At 42.4% G+C, this 19420-nt stretch overlaps 1 protein-coding gene across 1 annotated transcript in view; it reads left to right on the forward strand.

Moving 5' to 3' along the window:
* TXNRD2 (thioredoxin reductase 2) overlaps positions 1-19420 on the forward strand; it is an 83210-nt gene that overhangs the window by 32530 nt on the left and 31260 nt on the right. Inside the window, 3 exon segments of the mRNA XM_042441567.1 lie at positions 8158-8177; positions 9190-9281; positions 13558-13732. Of these exon segments, the coding sequence (XP_042297501.1) occupies positions 8158-8177; positions 9190-9281; positions 13558-13732 (287 nt within the window).

Here is a 19420-nt window from a genome sequence, read left to right on the forward strand (position 1 = left end):
TGTTCTTCCTCTGCATAAAATCTATATTTGTTAAAGTATGTCCAGATAGATAACAAATGGCAACATTCCCCCCCACTGACCCCCTCCCCAAATTCAATGCAGAAGTAGCTTATAACATTCACAGCCACAAGATGTGGTGATGGCCTGCAGTTTAGGTGGCTTTTGGACACACTCATGCCTAGTTTTCTGTACACAATTCATACACAAAACATGAATATTAAAATATTATTGGAATATTTCTGCTTTATTAATCACTCTAATATACGTTCTCAATTCTCCGTATATGTTCTCCCTAATTAAATGCATCCTTTGGAGGATCCAGCACAGACTCGCCCAGAATGCAATTTAATTCTGTTAACATTCATCCGTGTGGGTGTGCGCACATGCACATGTGTGTGATAGAAAACTTAATCTCTGCTGATTAATCATTCATTAGCCACAAAATTACAAAAAGTTCCAGTATGCTTATTTTCATCTTATTTTCATCACAACCCTGTATGGTAGGCTAGGGTAAGAAATAACTAATCCAAGCAACTTTGGTCCGAATCAGATTGTTCGTCCCAGCTATTCTGGGACATTCTTTGCAAAAGAGGACCCTGGTTTTCTGTGTCCCCTTTGCTTGAATAAGAGCTTAAAATGTTAAAAGTGTGAGCCATTTCTTTGGTCACTGGGAGGAGGAGGAGTAGCTAGAAGACTCATTCTACAGAAGTGTTGGCAGAGGAATTCTGGGACATTCTTTGCAAAAGAGGACCCTGGTTTTCTGTTAGATTTTTATATTCAAGGAGGGTATGGAGTACAGAGGAGAAGGTCACCTGGGCACAGTGTTGGAGGACATCTTCAATTTTACACTTTACTTTTCACTACTCCCTGAAGGGGCTTGTGGGGACTTACTCAGGGGAAGTGAGTCAGAGACTTGCCTCTGGAAGGAGCTAGTAGCCAGGAGCTCTGTACATAACTAGAATCCCAGTTGATTGAGCTCACTAATAGAGTTTGGGGACAAAGGCCAAGCTCACAGGAGTCCTTTACATTGGTCTTTCGCAAGGGAAAGTGTCTCCTTAAGACTACTCCGTATGGACACTGAAGGACCTGCTGCAGTCACCTGCAACACTTGTGGGATGTTTGTCTTCTTGCCCACAGATGTGGGGGAACTTCACCTGCACTAAGTGCAAGTTGGTAGCCCTCTTAGAAGAGAAAGTACAGCAGCTGGGGGCCCAAGTAGCTACACTTCAGCATCATAGGGAGGAAGAGGTTTTTCTGACCAGAACGTACCAGATGGTCCTGAACGGGAAACACACAGAGGAGGTTGCTGGGGAGGAGGAGGTCACTTCACACGCAACAGAAGTAGATAGTTGGAGGAAGATCACACACAGAAGTAGGGAAACCAGGGAATGTTCTGTGAGCTTGCAGCTGCAGAATAGATTTGAATCTCTCTCTATTATCAAGGATGATGAGGAACAGCAGTAGGGACAGACTTCAGGGACAGAGCAGGGGACCCTGGGAGTACCACCAAAGGGAACAGTCACTGCTAAGCCTCGGAGGAGGCATATGGTGGTCGTGAGGCACTGAACCAGTGGTTTGCAGGCCTGACAAGATGTCTCGGGAGGTGTGTTGTCTCCCTGGGGCAAAGATCCATGATGTGACAGAGAGGCTGACAAGACTTGTCAAGCCCACTGACCATTATCCCTTTCTTTTGGTTCATGTGGGAACCAATGATACTGCAAGGCACAGCCTTCAGAATATCATAAAGGATTATGAGCCTTTGAGTAGGAAGTTGAAAGAGGTGGATGCACAGGTTGTCATCTCATCTCTTCTCCCAATCGAAGGGCATGGTCCAGGAAAAGAGAAGAAAATAGTGGACATAAACAACTGGCTCCGTAGATGGTGCCGCCAAGAACGATTTGGATTTTTGTATCATGGTCTGAGGTTCCATGAAGAGGGACTTCTGGCAAGGGGTGAGTTGCATCTCACGCCAGTTGGAAGAAATGTTTTTGCCAACAGTCTCAAGAACTTGATCAGGAGGGCTTTAAACTGAGTTATGTCGGGGAGGGAGACAGCAGGGATGGAGAAAATAGCCAAACTGTCAAAGAGGGAACAAGACAAACAGTGCAAGGACCCAACAGTGGGAGGCAAAAAAACTTGCACAGACAGCAAATAAAGGGGACCCATGGTCTGCGATGTCTCTACACTAATGCACAGAGCATGGGAGAGCATCTGGATAAAAATTAAAGGGGGGGACAACAAAGATGTTATTGTGGGAGTCTACTACAGACCCCCAAGTCAGACGGAGGAATTGGATGATGCCTTCATAGAACAGATGACCACACACTCAGAAAGGAGAGATGTAGTAGTGATGGGTGACTTCAACTATCTTGATATTTGCTGGAAGTCAAACTCGGCCAAATCCTCATGGTCTAGCATATTCCTCACTTGCCTCGAAGGCAATTTCATTGTCCAAAAGATAGAAGAGGCAACAAGGGGATCAGCTATTTTGCATCTGATCCTAACCAACAGGGATGACTTGGTTAATGGGGTGCAAGTGGTGGGATCCTTAGGTGGAAGTGACCATGTTCTCCTGGAGTTTGTTATACAATGGAAAGGAGAAGCCAGGCATAGTCAGACACGCATTCTAGAATTTAGGAGAGCGGATTTCAGTAAACTTAGACAAATGCTGGGGGTGATCCCATGGTCAGGAATACTAAAAGAGAAGGGAGTTCAGGATGGATGGGAGTTTCTCAAAAGGGAGATACTGAAGGCACAATTTCAATCAGTTCCAGTTAGGAAGAAAAATGGGAGGTGTCTCAAGAAACCAGGATGGATGACTAAGGAACTTTCAACTGAGCTAACTTTTAAACAGAGCATGTATAAGAAATGGAAAAATGGGGAAATCACCAAAGAGGAATTCAAACAAATAGCAAGCACATGTAGGGGTAAAGTCAGAAAAGCTAAAGCACAGAATGAACTCAGGCTTGCTAGAGAGGTTAAGAACAACAACAAGGGCTTTATTGCATATGTCCACAGCAAAAGGAAGAAGAAGGAAACGGTAGGACCACTGCGTGGAGAAGATGGCAAAATGCTAACAGAAGACAGAGAAAAGGCAGAATTATTCAACACTTTCTTTGCCTCAGTCTTCTCAGAAAAGGCAAAGGGTGCTCAACCTGAGGATAATGGAGCAGAGGACAGAAAAGGGGAATTTCAGCACAGAATAAGTAAAGAGATAGTAGAGGAATACCTTGTTAATCTAAATGAATGTAAGTCCCCAGGACCAGATGAACTACCTCCAAGGGTATTAAAAGAATTGGCAAATGTAATATCGGAGCCATTGGCAATAATCTTTGAGAACTCCTGGAGAACAGGAGAAGTCCCAGCAGACTGGAGGAGGGCAAACGTCCCTATCTTCAAAAAGGGGAAAAAAGAGGGTCCCAACAATTATTGTCCAGTTAGTCTGACATCAATACCAGGAAAGATTCTGGAGCAGATCATTAAACACAGAGTCTGTGAACATCTAGAAAGCAATGCCATAATCACAAAAAGTCAACAAGGGTTTCAGAGAAACAAGTCATGCCAGACAAATCTGATCTCTTTCTTTGATAAAATTACCAGCTTGTTAGATGAAGGGAATGCTGTGGATATAGTATATCTTGATTTCAGTAAGGCCTTTGACAAGGTTCCCCATGACATTCTTGCAAACAAGCTAGTGAAATGTGGGCTAGACAATGTAACTGTTACATGGATTTGTACTTGGTTGTCCGGCCGAACCCAAAGGGTGCTCAACAATGGCTCTTTTTAATCCTGGAGGGAAGTGAACAGTGGGGTCCCACGGGGCTCTGTCCTGGGCCCAGTGCTATTCAACATCTTTATCAACGACTTGGAGGACAGAATTGGGAGCATTCTTATCAAATTTTCAGATGACACCAAATTAGGAGGAGTAGCTAATACCCCAGAGGACAGGATCAAAATTCAAAATGATAGATTGGAAAGCTGGGCCAAAGCTAACAAAATGGATTTCAACACAGAGAAATGTAAGATACTGCACTTTGGGAGGAAAAATGAAATGAACAGATATAGGATGGGGGCACCTGGCTGAATGAAACTACATGTGAAAGGGATCTGGGAGTCCAAGTAGACCACAAGTTGAACATGAGTCAACAGTGTGATGCGGCAGCTAAAAAGGCCAATGCGATTTTAGGCTGCATCAATAAAAGTATAGTGTCTAAATCAAGGGAAGTCATAGTACCACTCTCTTATGCTCTGGCCTGGAATAGTGTGTCCAGTTCTGGGCACCACAATTTAAAAAGGAAATTGTGAAACTGGAGCGTGTCCAAAGGAGGGCAACTAAAATGGTGAAGGGTCTGGAAACCATGAGGAATGACTTAGGGAGCTGGGGATGTTTAGCCTGGAGAAGAGAAGGTTAAGAGGTGATATGATAGCTATGTTTAAATATTTGAAGGGATGTTGTACTGAGGAGGGAGCAAGCTTGTTTTCTGCTGCTCCAGAGAACAGGACCCGGAGCAGTGGATGCAAGCTGCAGGATAAGAGATTCCACCTCAACATTAAGAGGGCCTTCCTGACAGTAAGGGCTGTTCGACAGTGGAACAAACTCCCTCGGAGTGTGGTGGAGTCTCTTTCTTTAAGCAGAGGCTGGATGGCCATCTGTCAGGGATGCTTTGATTGAGAGTTCCTGCATGGGGGTTGGACTGGATGGCCCCTGCAGTCTCTTCCAACTCTATGGTTCTATGATTCTAACTAAAGTAAACCTATTAAACCCATCGGATTTCCCTATGTATTGATTCCCTTTTCAATAATTGATTCAGTGGGTTTACTCTAGTTAGGACCAACCTATAGGATTTAGGCTTTTATCTATCCCACTTTCCTTTCATAAATCAAGATTCATTTAAAATGCCAATGCATTCTTTCAATGCACTTGTTGCAACAGTTAGTCCTTATGTGATATATTGTGCAGCGCACATTGTAATTACTTCTGTATAAAAGTGATCAAGTGAGTTTCATGGCTGGGAGGGAATTTGTATCCACGGTCCTAGTCCTGACACTTTACCCACTATATCACACTGCTCAGTATCATATGAAACGTTTCACTTGCAACATGGCTTTCAAAAAATGCATCTATTAGGAAAAGTGTAAAGAAAAATATACAGTGGACCCTTGTTATCTGCTGGGGTTTGGTTCCAAGATCCCTGTGGCTAACAAAATCTGTGGATGTTCAAGTCCCATTAAATATAATGACATAGCAAAATGGTGTCCCTTATAAAAATGGAAAATCAAGGTTTGATATTTGAAATTTATAATTTTTTTGAACATTTTCAAACCGTGGATGCTGGAATCTGTGTATACGAAATCCATGTATAAGAAGGGCTGACTGTACAAGAAAATGCATATGAATTTTTGCCTAGACTTTAAAAAATTCAGATCGCTGCACATAGAACAGAATGAGTGTAATCCTGAAAAAAAATGAAAAGTGAATATGACCGATTTGCCCAACCCTCCTGAGAGCTGCCTGTAATTCAGGGCCCATGAAGCCATCTTCAAATACAGCCTATTACTGTTTGGTGTTTCCATATGCACCACTCACTGTCTGGGGGATGCTGTGGGACCCCATGAAGGAAAAGTCTGTCTGGTTTTCCGTATATGAACCACCCTTTGGACTCAATAACATTAAGAAACGCTTAACTCTGCGGCCGGCGGGACAAGGGAGGAAATGTCATGCTTCGTCTGTCTCCTTCGTCAGAGTGTCTCAGTGCTTTGTGTAGTGAAATCTCAGTCTGAGCCTCCTGAGCCCACCTATTTTCAGACTTGAGTCATGGTTTACATGAGCTGGACAGTTGCAAGCCTGTCCTGTCGGCGCGAGATTCATCAGCATCACTTCACATAATAACTCCAGGCGCATTCCTGTCACTTTGCCCATTGTGGTTGAGCATAGAGCTGATGACTTTTGGCGGGTCCTCCGTGGCATTATTTAAAGAGCCGCCTTTTTTCTTCTCTTCTTCTTTCTTTCTTTCCTTCTTTCTTTCTTCCCTTTTTTGCTTTTAAAAAAATGATTGATTTATATTATTAGTACTTCTACGGATTAGTGATGACACTGGCATTATCTATTCTTGTGTCACATTATCCTTTTGAAAGGACAAATGTGGTGGGCCACCCACATCTTAGTTTGCCCTGGTCATGAGTTGTCATCTTAATGCAGTAGATTTGTACATTCTTTCCACCTTTCTCACTTGCTTTCTCTTTCTCTCCTCAAATGAAGGTCAAAATGGGGAAGTTCACTCCACAAATTATCCTTATTAAGCAATTTAACTATATTTGAGAGTTTTCTGCTGTCAGGATAGCCTTTCAAAACAAATTATCTTTGTTTTTTGGGTTTTTGCTAAAGAGGAACCTCTTCTCCCCGCCATCACCATCTTCTCTTCTCTCATTTCACTGCCTGGTGAACAACATGTTTATTCTAACAAGCTTTTCTCTGCTTCGTATCTGTTGTTTTATGCAAAGCTTGTGTCTTACCTGAGGCCTCTGCCTTCATCATCTTTTTAATTGAATGTAATTGTATTTTAAATTGCTGTTTGCCATCCAGATCGCTGCATAACTAAATCATTTTTAAAAATGGCTTTTGAAATCAGAGCTGGCCCTACCATTGGGCAAGATGAAGATGCGGAGTGGGGACGGTCAGGGGTGTCACTAGGGGTGCTGGGGTGCAGGACGCACCAGGTGACATCCCAAGGGGGTGACATCGCTGCTCCCCAAATTATTATTATTATTATTATTATTATTATTATTATTATTAATCCCCCCCCCTTCCATGGATCTAGATGGGGAGCAACAACAATTAACAGACGAACAGCACCAGTTAAAAGGCATCAATTTAAAAAAGCACACATCAGTTTAAAAGGACAAATACAATGTGCCATCTGAGATGTACAATCCACAATTAAAATTCATCATTCAGGGATAGTACGAATGAAGTTGAAGAGATAAGAAGTTAGTTAGACAAAATTAGATAGGACCTTGAGAGAAGAACTAGAAAGGGATATAGGAAGAGGAAGGTTTGGGTATGTAGGAGAAGGTAAGTGGAAGAGTAATAAGGAAGATTAAAGAGAGGAGGTAAAGAAGATAGGAAATGGAGATGTGGAAGAGGGTAAGAAAGGAAGTTGGAAGTAGGGAAGAAGAAAGATTTGGGAAGGTAATAAGTCGAAGGTTTAAGAAGAAGGAAAGAGAAATCACAGGTAAGAGGCAGAAGACGAAGAGCACGTAAAAAAGGAATTAGGTAAAAACTAAAGGTTGGTCTTATCTATTTGATTAATTTGTGACTTCTTTACTCTTAAGTATATGTATATGAGAGTTTAATATATTGAATGAATGTAATAGTGTGTATGTTAATAATTGTACTGCACTGTTTTAACAATAAAGTTTATAAAAAAAAAATTTAATTCATCATTCAAAATTCACAATTTAAGATCATCTGGATAAGTCTGCCGGAAGAGACTGGTCTTCAGTGTTGATTACATTCAGAGATATATGGGAATTACGATTTATGAGCATCATTAGTACAAAAAACATGACTAAGGATTCTGTATGGTGTGGGAAGACACCATGAGTTACTGCACCGGGTGATGCCAACCCTAGTGATGCCACTGGGGATGGTGCCATCTTCTTTTCTTCCTGCAGCAAAATATCTTGGGTCAGGTCTGTTTGGGTTTTTATTATATGAAGGCCTGGCCAGCAACCTGGCAGTACAATCTTATTCACGTTTTCTCTGAAGTCAATCCCACTGTGTTCATTACTGCATTCTTCCTGGTAAGTTTGTTTAGGGTTGTAATATGTATATGTGTGTGTGTGTGTGTTTGTTTTAATCATTCTTCCAGAGGTTCTGTTTGGCCAAGCAAATGTGTTATGTAATCTCTGACTATTTTAATTTCATATAATAGGGTTGTCCATTGTTAAGCTCTGTGTATGTTTTTTAAAACAAACTGCTTTTTCTCCATCCGTACCTTCATTGTATGAAGCCTGACTCACACTGTGTGGTGCCTTTATGCTGGAGTTTACCTGTAATCATGCCACAAAATTCCAGAAAATAATTTGTTTTAGTTATGACAATATGCACAGTCTCATTTTGGTTTTTTCCCTCTCTCTCTGCTTTCTATTGAACAGGTTGGTTGTCGGAGCCAGCTGTATCTTTTGTAAAAGCTATAATGATTTATTGTCATGCTTGACATATTTATCTTTTCTGTGAAGGCTCAATACGCCCAAGTGCCACTGCTTAGCAGCTCTTGTTGAAATCCATGATTAAAAAACATTTAGGCACCAACTACGCGATCCACTGATTCTCGTGCTCAGGTTTCTCACCAGGGTTTCTTCTCATTGCTGGGTTTTTCTTCAATATGGAGCACAAAGGAAACTCCAATTCCCTCTTGTTTCCTTGTATTAAATAGCAATGCAGTCTGCAATCTAAAGCTAGGCAGTTTAGCAAGAGCTGCACCATGTTATTTTGCTGACTGTGTTGCTGAGCTCTCAGCTGCAGAAGTCTCAAGCTTCCAGAGTTCGCAAAACAATGAATTGAAGCAGACTGTAAAGTAGGTTAGGCTGGAAGATAAGTTACCCATTGAGCTTTGTGACTCAGTGAAATTACCCAGGTTCTCTACGTAAAGGCTGATATTCTACCTATTATTCTACACTGGCACAGTACTGTATTTTAATACAATCCAGGTTGAGTCTCCCTTTATCTGGAATTCCAAAATCGTCCACATGGATGGTTGAGATAGTCACAGCTTTGCTTTCTTATCATTCAGTGTGCACAAACTTTGTTTCGTGCACAAAATTATTTTAAAAATACTACGGATAAAATCACCTTCAGGATATGTGCATAAGGTGTATATTAAACATGAATGTTATGTTTAGCCTCCATCTCTGAGATATCTCATTAGGTGTATGCAAATACTCCAAAATCCCAAAGCAAGCAAGTCCCAGGCATTTTGAATAAGGGAGACTCAACCTGTATTAAAAGGCAGTATTAGAGAGCAATAGATCCTCTGTGCATCTAGATAAAAATGGAAGATTTCCACAGGGCAGAAGAGAAAGTTATGAAAATGCTTGTATTACGACTTGATGTTGCAATTCTTAGCAAATTTATTCCCTCTAAACATAAGCTGAGCTATTTTTGTCCTTGAACTGAACACTTATCAGATGTTTCGCTTGAGTGCGCTGGCTTTCTCACAGGCCTTGGATTGGACGCCACAGTCATGATGAGGAGCATCCCACTTCGTGGGTTTGATCAGGTAGGGTTTTTGTTTTTTTTGCCACCTTTGGTCTTTTTGCTCAGCTTGTTCCATGCTCAGTTTGCTGTATTTTGTGTGTACCTGAGAGGACGTGGGTTATAAGATATTGGACACAGTCTTATATTCCTGGTTCAACAAGCCCTGTCAAATCAGTCCTGACAGATGGTGGCCCAAGTCCTATTGTTAATCCTTAGAATTGATCCACTCCATCAATGTAATTTACTGTAATGCATTGACTCATTGTACGTGTCGACTCGTAATTCAACACTTGACTCAATGGGTCTACTCTAGTTGCAACTCATCAATACAATTCAGGCCAGTATTTTCCCGCAGAGACCTCCGTTCGTCCCTTGAGCTACTTTGTAAAACATTCATGCACTTTAGTGGGACATTTTCATTCACCGGATACACTATTATCACACAGAATATATACAGAATTAGACCTACAATGTAGGTCATCATAGATGCACAGTTTTAAAAGTGTCCACACATTTCGGCCCCTTGCCAAGTACTTTTCCCACCCCTGAAACCAAACATAAATTTAAAGAAACAGCTGGGACAAAAGATGCCTCAATAAATCTATTCATTTTTCCCACTGTTATAAATGTCGATGTACTCTCGATGCAGAAAAGGCTTGGGCCCTTGTCCTCAATTACTTTTCACTCGGCGTTGTGGTTTGTGGCCACTGTAGAGTTTGATGAAGAATCCTTTGGTAGTTAACTGACTCATACAATAAATAAATTAATAATATATTTATGTATGCATGTATGAATAAACAAGCAAACAAATAAATAAAAACCAGGCATCAGCAGTGTTCACCTGATGTAGCAGCAGCAGCAATAAAAAATCTAGCAAGAAATTGAAGATTTTTATTTGGCCTGAACGTCTGTGAACTACACCTCAATTGAAGATGTTGCTCAACTCTTGATAGTTGTAAATGTTACTATTAATAAAAGTCTTGAACTGTGTTATGGGGCATGTCAGGATTTCCAGAGTGGCTTAAACAATAAAACAAACCAACCATCTGCTACAGAATTGCATAAACACAGCCCAGCCAAAAATGGAACTAAAAAGATAAAAGGGAACCCTGTAGCACCTTTGAGGCTAATAGAGAAAACTAAATTTCTAGCATAAGCTTTTCAAGACTCAGCCCACTTCTTTAGATACATGTAGTATATTTTTGAACACTACAAAAATGGAGCTACTGTATATGCTCATGTATAAGGCTAGAAATTTAGGTTAAAAATTGATCCAAAAAACTTGTGTCAACTTATCCATGGTCAGTGTAACTACTGTATTTAACACATGCACACATATATATGGTGAAAGGCAAGAGAATAATCTGCCCTGGAAGCACTGACCCCTTTCTACACTCTCATCCGTCCAACCTTTAGTATGTGCACAAATAGTTATGCCTGCTGGAATTTTGTAAGTTCTTTGGCATTGTTTTTCCTTACTTCGTCCTTTACATCCTTCATTACTTGTGCCTAAGTTTTACACTCGATTTATCAAAATCCATACTTTCAGCCCCAAAGTTGCCCTCAACTTATATATGAGGTCGATTTATAGTCGAGAATATACAGTAGTCAGATTGACATAAAAGCTCAATGATGCCAGTGATGAATGAGAGGACCAAGATTACATTTTTTTCTGACTTTAACCACCAGGTTTCAAAGGCTCAAGGGAACAAGTTTTAATCTGTTATATTTTCATACGTTAAGATTTTAATCACTGGTAACCAATAATTGGTAATCCATTTCTGTTGATACAAAGTGAAGGTTTTGCGTAAGTAAGATTGAATAAATAGATAGAAGGGATTCCATTAAAATGAGTGAGAGATATCCCACTACCTTTTTTCCAGAAAATGTGGGCATTCCTCAAGTCTAGGGGAAAATAGCAAGTAGCTTTCCCCTAGACCTTTGTTTGCCGTTTTTCTCTTTTGGTTTAGGATAACCAAACCAAAAGAGTTTGGTTAACTTTTTGCTTTTAGAACCATCCCCAAGTCTGCCCCTCCAAAAAAACAATTTTTTAAAAAAATTAAAGATTGGTTTTGAACTTTTGGCTTGGGCTCAGTTCAGATACCCTGAAACGGTACGAGTGGTGATGCTGCAGCCGGCCTGTTGCCTCCAGTGAGGATTGCAAAAATATGGATTGGGACTAGGTTTTATTTTGAACTGAAATAATACAAATAAGGCAGGCTGAAATAGAAGAAGAAGTGGGTACTGTACTAAGGAGGCACAGAGGTACTAGTAGACGCAAGCTGACAGGGGAACGCGGGCATATCAAATTTCAGATGAGAACAAATGCTGGCGTGGGCGTTACTTTTACTCTTCTCCCAGTTGTGACTGATAGCATGAAAGTAAAACGAACTACCCAAACCCCAACAAACAGCACTTAAGTTCTTCTGTGTGGGTGGTTTGGTGAGCTCTAGTTTATACAACTAGAAAATTTATCCTTTTATGTCTGACAGTTTGACTTTTCCCCCCATCAACTGCCATGAGAACGTCTTTTGAACAGCCGTGATAGCTTGACAGTTACGTGGCGTTTGTTTCAAATGCTCGGAGGTGTCTTTGGGAAGGACAGGGTTTCTTTTTTTTTTCTAGGAGCTTTTCAGGATGCCGGCGTGAGTCACCAGGATGGACAAGGGCTATGCCAGAGGCATGACAGGGAGGGAAAAGCCTTTGTGCAATTGAGACTAGAAGCTACAGGCAGCCTATTTCTTTTTGCCGCTGCCCAGTTTCTCAACATGCCATAGCTTGAGCACCAGAGGCCAGGTTTCTGCCCACTCCGCAACTTCCTTTGTGAAATTCCTAGCATAGGCTACAAATACCCATTATGATTATGATTATTATTGACGAGTTTGTATGAAGATTGTGGCACGTGGGAAACCAGGGAAATATGACGCTTGCTATTTTTGAACTAAACATGCCTAAACAGACAACCAGCAACAACATTACCCTTCGTCCAGGAGTCCCACTGCCTTGAGCTGGAAAGCCTAGTCCAGGGGTGGGGAAAGTGTGACCCATGGGTTGGATTTGGCCCCTGGGCTCCACTTCTGCAGCGTGTGAAATCTGACTCCTAGTCCCTCAATTTCTCAATTTTTGTCTTAATTGCATGAGTTTTTGATCACGCAATTGATTGATCCCCCCAAATATACAAAAGGCCCCCAACCTCACACAGATACCCTCTAGGATCCTCCTAGAATCTTCAGAAGTGTGTGTCTGTACCTTCAAGTCGCCTGTCAACTTATGGCAACCCCATCAGTAGGAGGAACTGGCCCTGGCCCCTATGTAGTTACCCATTCCTGACCTAGATGAATGAGTCACTTGGCAGGAGGTGGTGACTTTATACATAGTTTTCCTAGGAGTGACCTGTTTATTTTGTCACAGCCATCGCAATCTCCATTGTATGGGAGGGAACTGAAGCAGGCAAGGGAAGCAAGTTTCTTGCAATCCCAAGATGTGGCTCGTGTCTGGACCAAGCCAATGACTTTGGCAACTTGAGATTGTCATGTTTACGAGTGAGTGCCATACCTTTTGAAGTCAAAATGGCACCATCTGTAAACAGGAAAATGGTATCAGCTGGCTTGGGGTGTGTTTTTCAGAGGTACAAAATATTCTGGGGGGAAAGACCAGATGGAAGACCCCCAAAATAGCCAAATGACCATCCCCAACAGCCATGGATTGCTGGGAGGAGAAAATGGAATAAAATGATCAGGATTCTGAACAAAAGCATTCCATCCTGCAACATTGTGTAGAGGTTATTTGTATAAATGAAGTGCGTGTGTGTGTATGTGTGCATGTTTGCATTTAATTCAGACTGGGGCTTAAAGAACCCTTTCAGGTATTTTGGGTTTTTTTAAAAACAAAAAATTGGTCTGAGTGCCTTCACATTTAAATGTGGTCTCTCATGAAGCATTTGAACTGTTAAGCAAGACTGCACTCCACATTCCCTATGAGAGTCGATGTGGTGTCTTGGTTCTAGTGTCCGACTAGGAAGGCCCAGTCTTCAGTCTACCATTGAAGCTCACTGATAGACTTTGAGCCAGTCCAGAGTCATGGATCGCGTAAGATTGTTGTGCATTAAAGGGAAGAAAGGGAGTTGAGGAAGAACGGTTTACACAAGACCATGGATCACAGGCGTGAGAAAGTGTAAGAAATGCATACCCATGAGGTGCATGGGATTACTTGAACAGTACTTTAATTTTTGATATAATGGAAAATCTGGATTTCTGAGTGATTTCTCACTTATCTTTTGCAACTTGTGTTTTTTGTAGCAAATGGCCACCTTGCTAACAGACTACATGGGTGACTACGGCACAAGATTTCTAAAGAAATGCAGCCCGACTAAAGTGAAGAAAGCTGACAATGGCCGATTGCGGGTGACATGGAAATACCATGATTCTGGCAAAGAAAAATCTGATGAATTTGACACGGTGATGTGGGCAGTAGGTAAAAAAAATGTCTAATAGCATGCCTTCAATACAGGGGATTTCTGTTAATCCAAGGGCTGAGTTCAGTTCAGAGAAATTCTTGGGGGTACGTTCCATGGGTAGGCAATGCCAGAGGCAAAAGAATAGGTCCAAAAACCCAGCGTAGTCTAGCTCAGCGCTTTTACTACCAGAAAAATGAGCCACAACAACCTTTTAGGATGGGAAAATCTCATACAAAAAGTTGGGATGGCAATCTAGCTGTCCCATCTTCCACCTTCTGAACCCTCAAGGGCAGCCCTGTGGCACATGTCATAGTAATCTAAAGCAGAGATGATCAAGGTATGCAGCACAGATGCCCCACTGTTCCAAACACAGTTCTAAACTCTTGAACTCTTGACACTCACATTACCCCTTCCCCCCTCAAAAGCCCTCCCTGGATTGGGCACTTGGGCATCAAGTTGACCCTATAAGGACTAGTGGCTGTATTATTCACTGGGTTCACTATGATATGCAGGACCAAAATCTCTATCAAACTGAATAAGAACAATCAGTCACATTAGATCACACATCAGTCCCTTTACAATTGAATCATTCACAGCTCCCCAAAACCCTATTCAGTTCTTTCCCCTGGCTGATTGATCTCTCTCTGTTACAGTTTCTCCTTATCTCTAGGCCATCTTTCCCTTATCTCTCTTGTCAGAGACAAGTCTCAATTTTATACAGTGGTGCCTCGGGTTACGAAATTAATTCGTTCCGTGGCACCGTTCGTAACCCGAAAAGCCTTCGTAAGCCGAATTGCCATAGGCGCTAATGGGGAAAAGCCGCGATTCCGTGCGAAAAAGCCGAAAAAAGCACCAAAAGTTTTTTCGTAACCCGAAAAAACATTCGTAACCCGGAACAATGTTTTCCTATGGGATTTTTTCGTATCCCGAAAATTTCGTAACCTGGGTATTTCGTATCCCGAGGTACCACTGTATCCTTTCTCCCCTGAGCCTTCAGACCTGCAGTTGGCTGGTTCCAAACAGCTCCCTTCACAGAGACTTACTTTATTTATTTATTTTATTTTTATCCCGCCTTTCTCCCAAAATGGGACTCAAGGCGGCAAACATATATAAACATAAGATAAAATTAAAATCATAAAAATATAAAAATTACAAAGAGAAACTTTTAAAAACATACAGAGTTAAAATTAAAAAGTCCAAGTCCAACCCTCTCATCTCCCAATAAAACCAAGCCTGCCAGATCTCAAAAGGCCTGTTTAAACAAAAATGTCTTTGCCTGCCTGCGAAAGGCCAGCAATGAGGGGGCCAGCCTAGTCTCCCGTGGAAGGGAGTTCCACAGGGAAGGAGCTGCCACTGAGAAGGCTCTCTCTCGGGTCCTCACCAGGCGAGCTTGAGATGGTGTTGGGACCGAGAGAAAGCCTTCTCCTGAAGACCTTAGGGCTCTAGGTGGTTCATATGGGGAGATACGGTCTTTCAAATAGTCTGGACCTAAGCCGTGTAGGGCTTTATAGGTCATAGCCCTGGTGGCGCAGTGGTTAAATGCCTGTACTGCAGCCACTCATTCAAAACCATAAGGTTGCGAGTTCAAGACCAGCAAAAGGGCTCAAGCTCAACTCAGGCTTGCATCCTTCCGAGGAGGTCGCTAAAATGAGTACCCAGATTGTTGGGGGCAAATTAGCTTACAGTTGTAAACCGTTCAGACACTGCTTAGGCGGGTGGTATGAAGTGGTATATAAATGAAGCTTGTAAGCTTGTAATAACCAGCACTTTGAATTGTGCTCGGAAACAAACCGGTAGCCAGTGAAGCTGTTTCAGTACAGGAGTTATATGCTCCCTGTAACTGGCTCCGGTCAGCATTCTAGCCGCAGCATTTTGGACTCACTGAAGTTTCCAAACAGTTTCCAACGGCAGCCCCACATAGAGTGTGTTACAGTAGTCCAATCGGGATGTAACCAAAGCATGTGTCACTGTAGCCAGATCTGACGTCTCAAGGAACGGGCGCAGCTGGCGCACACGTTTTAATTGTGCAAATGCACTTCTGGCCACTGCTGAGACCTGGGCATCCAGATTCAGACTGGAATCCAGGAGCACACCCAAGCTGCGAGCCTGAGATTTCAAGGGGAATGTAACCCCATCCAGCTCAGGCATAGCCCCAATTCCCTGATCTGCCTTACGACTAACCAGGAGCACCTCTGTCTTGTCTGGATTAAACTTCAATTTGTTTGCCCTCATCCAGTCTGTTACTGACATCAGGCACTGGTTCAGCACAGGGACAACTTCCTTGGAATCAGATGGAAAGGAGAGACAGAGTTGGGTGTCATCTGCATACTGATGACACCGCGCCCCAAAACTCCGGATGACCTCTCCCAGCGGTTTCATGTAGATGTTAAGCAACATGGGGGACAAAACAGACGATGTCCTCCAAAGCAAGACCATAGGTGAGCAAGACTTTGGAGGACATCATCCCACCCTTGAAAGAAATTTGGTTGGTAGAGATGTACCAGCAACCAGGTTGTGGTTCTCCCTGTCAAGAAAGGTTAGAATAGCCCCATCCTAGACAGTTAAATAACTGAGCTCCACACTCTGCACATTTGCATGGCAGAGTCCTTCCTGGACCACTTCCGAATATCAGACTGGGCTGTAGGACAATTTAATTTTAAATGCTCCTTCCTATAACCCTCCTGCCAAAGCTCTGCCAGAGGTGGTGGGAAGGAAGAAATTCCAGGATAGAAAGATAACAAGGCCAGACTGAACGGTATCTTTTCATCTGTTTATCAGTGGCATCGCTTGACAGTTCTGATGACTATCAATAGTTGAGAAATTGTTCATTATGTCTGTGTGGTGTTTTCAAAATCAAAACCCGTCCGTTTCACAAACACCTTATCTGATTTGCCTCGAACATCTGGAATGATGTCAAGCCCTGCCCTTGATTCAGAAGCCATACGCTGAAAGACTCCAGGTGTAGTTGGCTTGACGTTTGTCCCGTGTTTAGAATGGCAGGTAGGGAAGAGAAGCTGACAGCTGAATGTAATTGCTGCAAAGCGGGGAATACTCAGCAAGCATAAATCCAAAGAGTCACTGAGGGAGAAAGAAGGCTGTATTACTTGGTATTATGCCTACAGAAAAAAACAACCCCAGGGCAAAAGTGTGGGCCACGTCAAGATCACACAGGATTACATGGGAACATACAAAGCTGCCGTGTGCTGAATCAGACAATTGTTCCACCTACCCTGGTTTTGCCTCCTTTGAGTGGCAATGTCCCTAAAGTAGGGGTCAGCAAAAAATGGGTCATGGTCACACACTGGTCCTAGTCTGTTTTTGTGGCCCATGGTCCTTCTGGGACTCGCACCAAGAAAAAAAATATTGGAGGGATTGCTGTTCCTGAAAGCCCCCGGAGAACAAGATCCTCCTCTAAACTAAGACTCGGGGCCTTGCTCTAATGGGAATATGTAGGTCTTCATTGTTGTGATTTACAAAACTAGAAATGACCAGGTGTTCCATTAAAGAAAGAAAAACAACCATCAATAAAACCCACATTTACAATGGGATGTGGCTCACAGCATGTCCCAGGGATCAAAATAAGTTCCTGGACCAACTGAAGTTGCCCAGGTACAAGGTCTGGAGGAGAATACAGTTATTGAACTGGGTAACATGGAGCTACAACGCTGTTCAGTGTTTTACCCATTGCTCAATGTCTTTCTCTCTCATGTATGCCCATGTTGGTCAAACTAGCTGATGTGCCTACGAAAGTGGTTTTCAGAGATGGATTGCTTTACCGGACTGAGGGGCTTGTAGAAGATGGTTGGCTAAGCCACACTACAGATATTGCTGGGATACTGTCACACGTCTGATACACTGTGAACCAGTTGAAGCAAATGAGAGAGACCAAACCACATAAGATGACTGCAAACCATCCTATTGCTGACTCGTTCCAGAAGAGTGGCCATGTTAGCTTGTTAGCAGCAAATGCATCCAAAAATCCTATAGCAACCTAAAGTGTAACAGATTCATTGTGTCAGAAACTTCCAGTGGAAGAGCATTGGGGCTATAACTCTCCCATCATGGTGGGTTTTATCATTCGAAACCTCTGGGGAATCACCCTGTTGCAGAAGGCTGGCCTACCATATGCTCCAATAAACCTGTTAATCTCCGAGGACCCATGAGACGCTTCCTTTGATTTTTGCTCATTAGCAAGGAATTTGCATTCCAATAGCTTCAGAAAAACAAAACTAGTTCTCCTTTCCCCCTCCACCCCTGTTCTAGAAACCAGACCTGAACTATTTTCCTTGCCATGGTGCTTGCTTTTGCACCCTGCCCCATAGGATTAAGGCTGTTAGCCGTTTAAACTGGTTAATTGGTGTGCAGTCGCTGCGTGATTCATTGAGAATTTTTTGTTTGGTTTTGTTTTTAAAGAAATCTGTATCAACATACCCACACCAGGTGTCTGTGATAATAGACTGGGAAGCATAGTTGTGTTGAGAATTTCCTGCCTGCCGAAGTGCCAATCACAGATGGTGACTGAAAGGGGGCAGCTTGTGGCGTTCGGCAGAAACCAGGCTTCTGCCAAGTTAACTCTACTTGCCTCCTTGAATCCGCCTCAAATAATTGTGGTTCTCGGCATTTTCTGTGTCCATTATTTCAGGGCATCGTCTGACCTGGAAGGCTCAGAATTGCATGCAGATCATTATGAACAATAACAGTGAGATTAGGTTACGCCTTTCTACATATGAAGGAGCACTGTTGTTTTAAAAGTGGCTTTTGTCTGGGTGACTTTGAAAAGCACACAGGAGGTGCATGAAATAATTTCCCTGAGAAATATGATGTGGCTTTTGGGAACTCGTTCAGATTATCTCTCAACTGATCAGATACTTTACGCAAGCAGGAATCTCTCTCTCTCTCTCTCTCTCATTCATTCTCTCTCAAATATTTTGTTTTGGATTAAACATAGTCACACTTCACGCTAGTCTAAGAGACACAGGAGCAGGCCACATGGCCACACATTTCTCCTGTCATTTCCCATTGCCCAGCATCCACTACCTGAGGCAGTTACCCACCTCTGATAGTAGGGCCAGTCCTAATCAGACCACTGTCCTGTCAGTCCAGTAGTGTGCAGTATTCAGCCAGGATGACTGGCAACTTTTGACCAAAGGACTTTCTTCAGCCACCCCCAAATTGTGGAATGACCTGCCAGAAGAGACTTGGCAGCTGGATATGCTGTCTGACTTTAAAATAGCATGAAAGACCAATTTCTTCTATCCGGATGTTTTTTTAGATTCATGTGTTCAATCCAATTTATGTTTTTAATATGTATTTTTAACTGGTGTTCATGTTTTTAATTTTGTTCGGTGTCTGTTGCTGTATTTTAATCTGTTATTCCCAGTCTTGATTAATAGGGAGAAGTGGGTAAGAAATCATAATCATTCTTATTCTTCTTATTCCAAGCATTCCAAAACCTCAGGCAGGATCATTGCCCTGCCTCTGCTAGCTGAGATCCTTTGAGGACCAAACTATGTGTGCTGCAATCCAGCACATCCGTAGAGCACTAAATTGGGGAATGTTTCCTTAAAGCATCCCACACTTGACTTTGTATTGCTTCTGCTGGACTGCTTGGCAGTCTCTTTCCCATCACAAGTGGCTTGATGGCTGAGAGCCATTGGTATTTGATACTGAGAAAGGGTTAAACAAGCTGGAAATAGTTTCCTTTT

Source organism: Sceloporus undulatus, chromosome 10 (assembly GCF_019175285.1).
Source record: "Sceloporus undulatus isolate JIND9_A2432 ecotype Alabama chromosome 10, SceUnd_v1.1, whole genome shotgun sequence".
In the NCBI taxonomy this organism is placed as follows: domain Eukaryota; kingdom Metazoa; phylum Chordata; class Lepidosauria; order Squamata; family Phrynosomatidae; genus Sceloporus; species Sceloporus undulatus.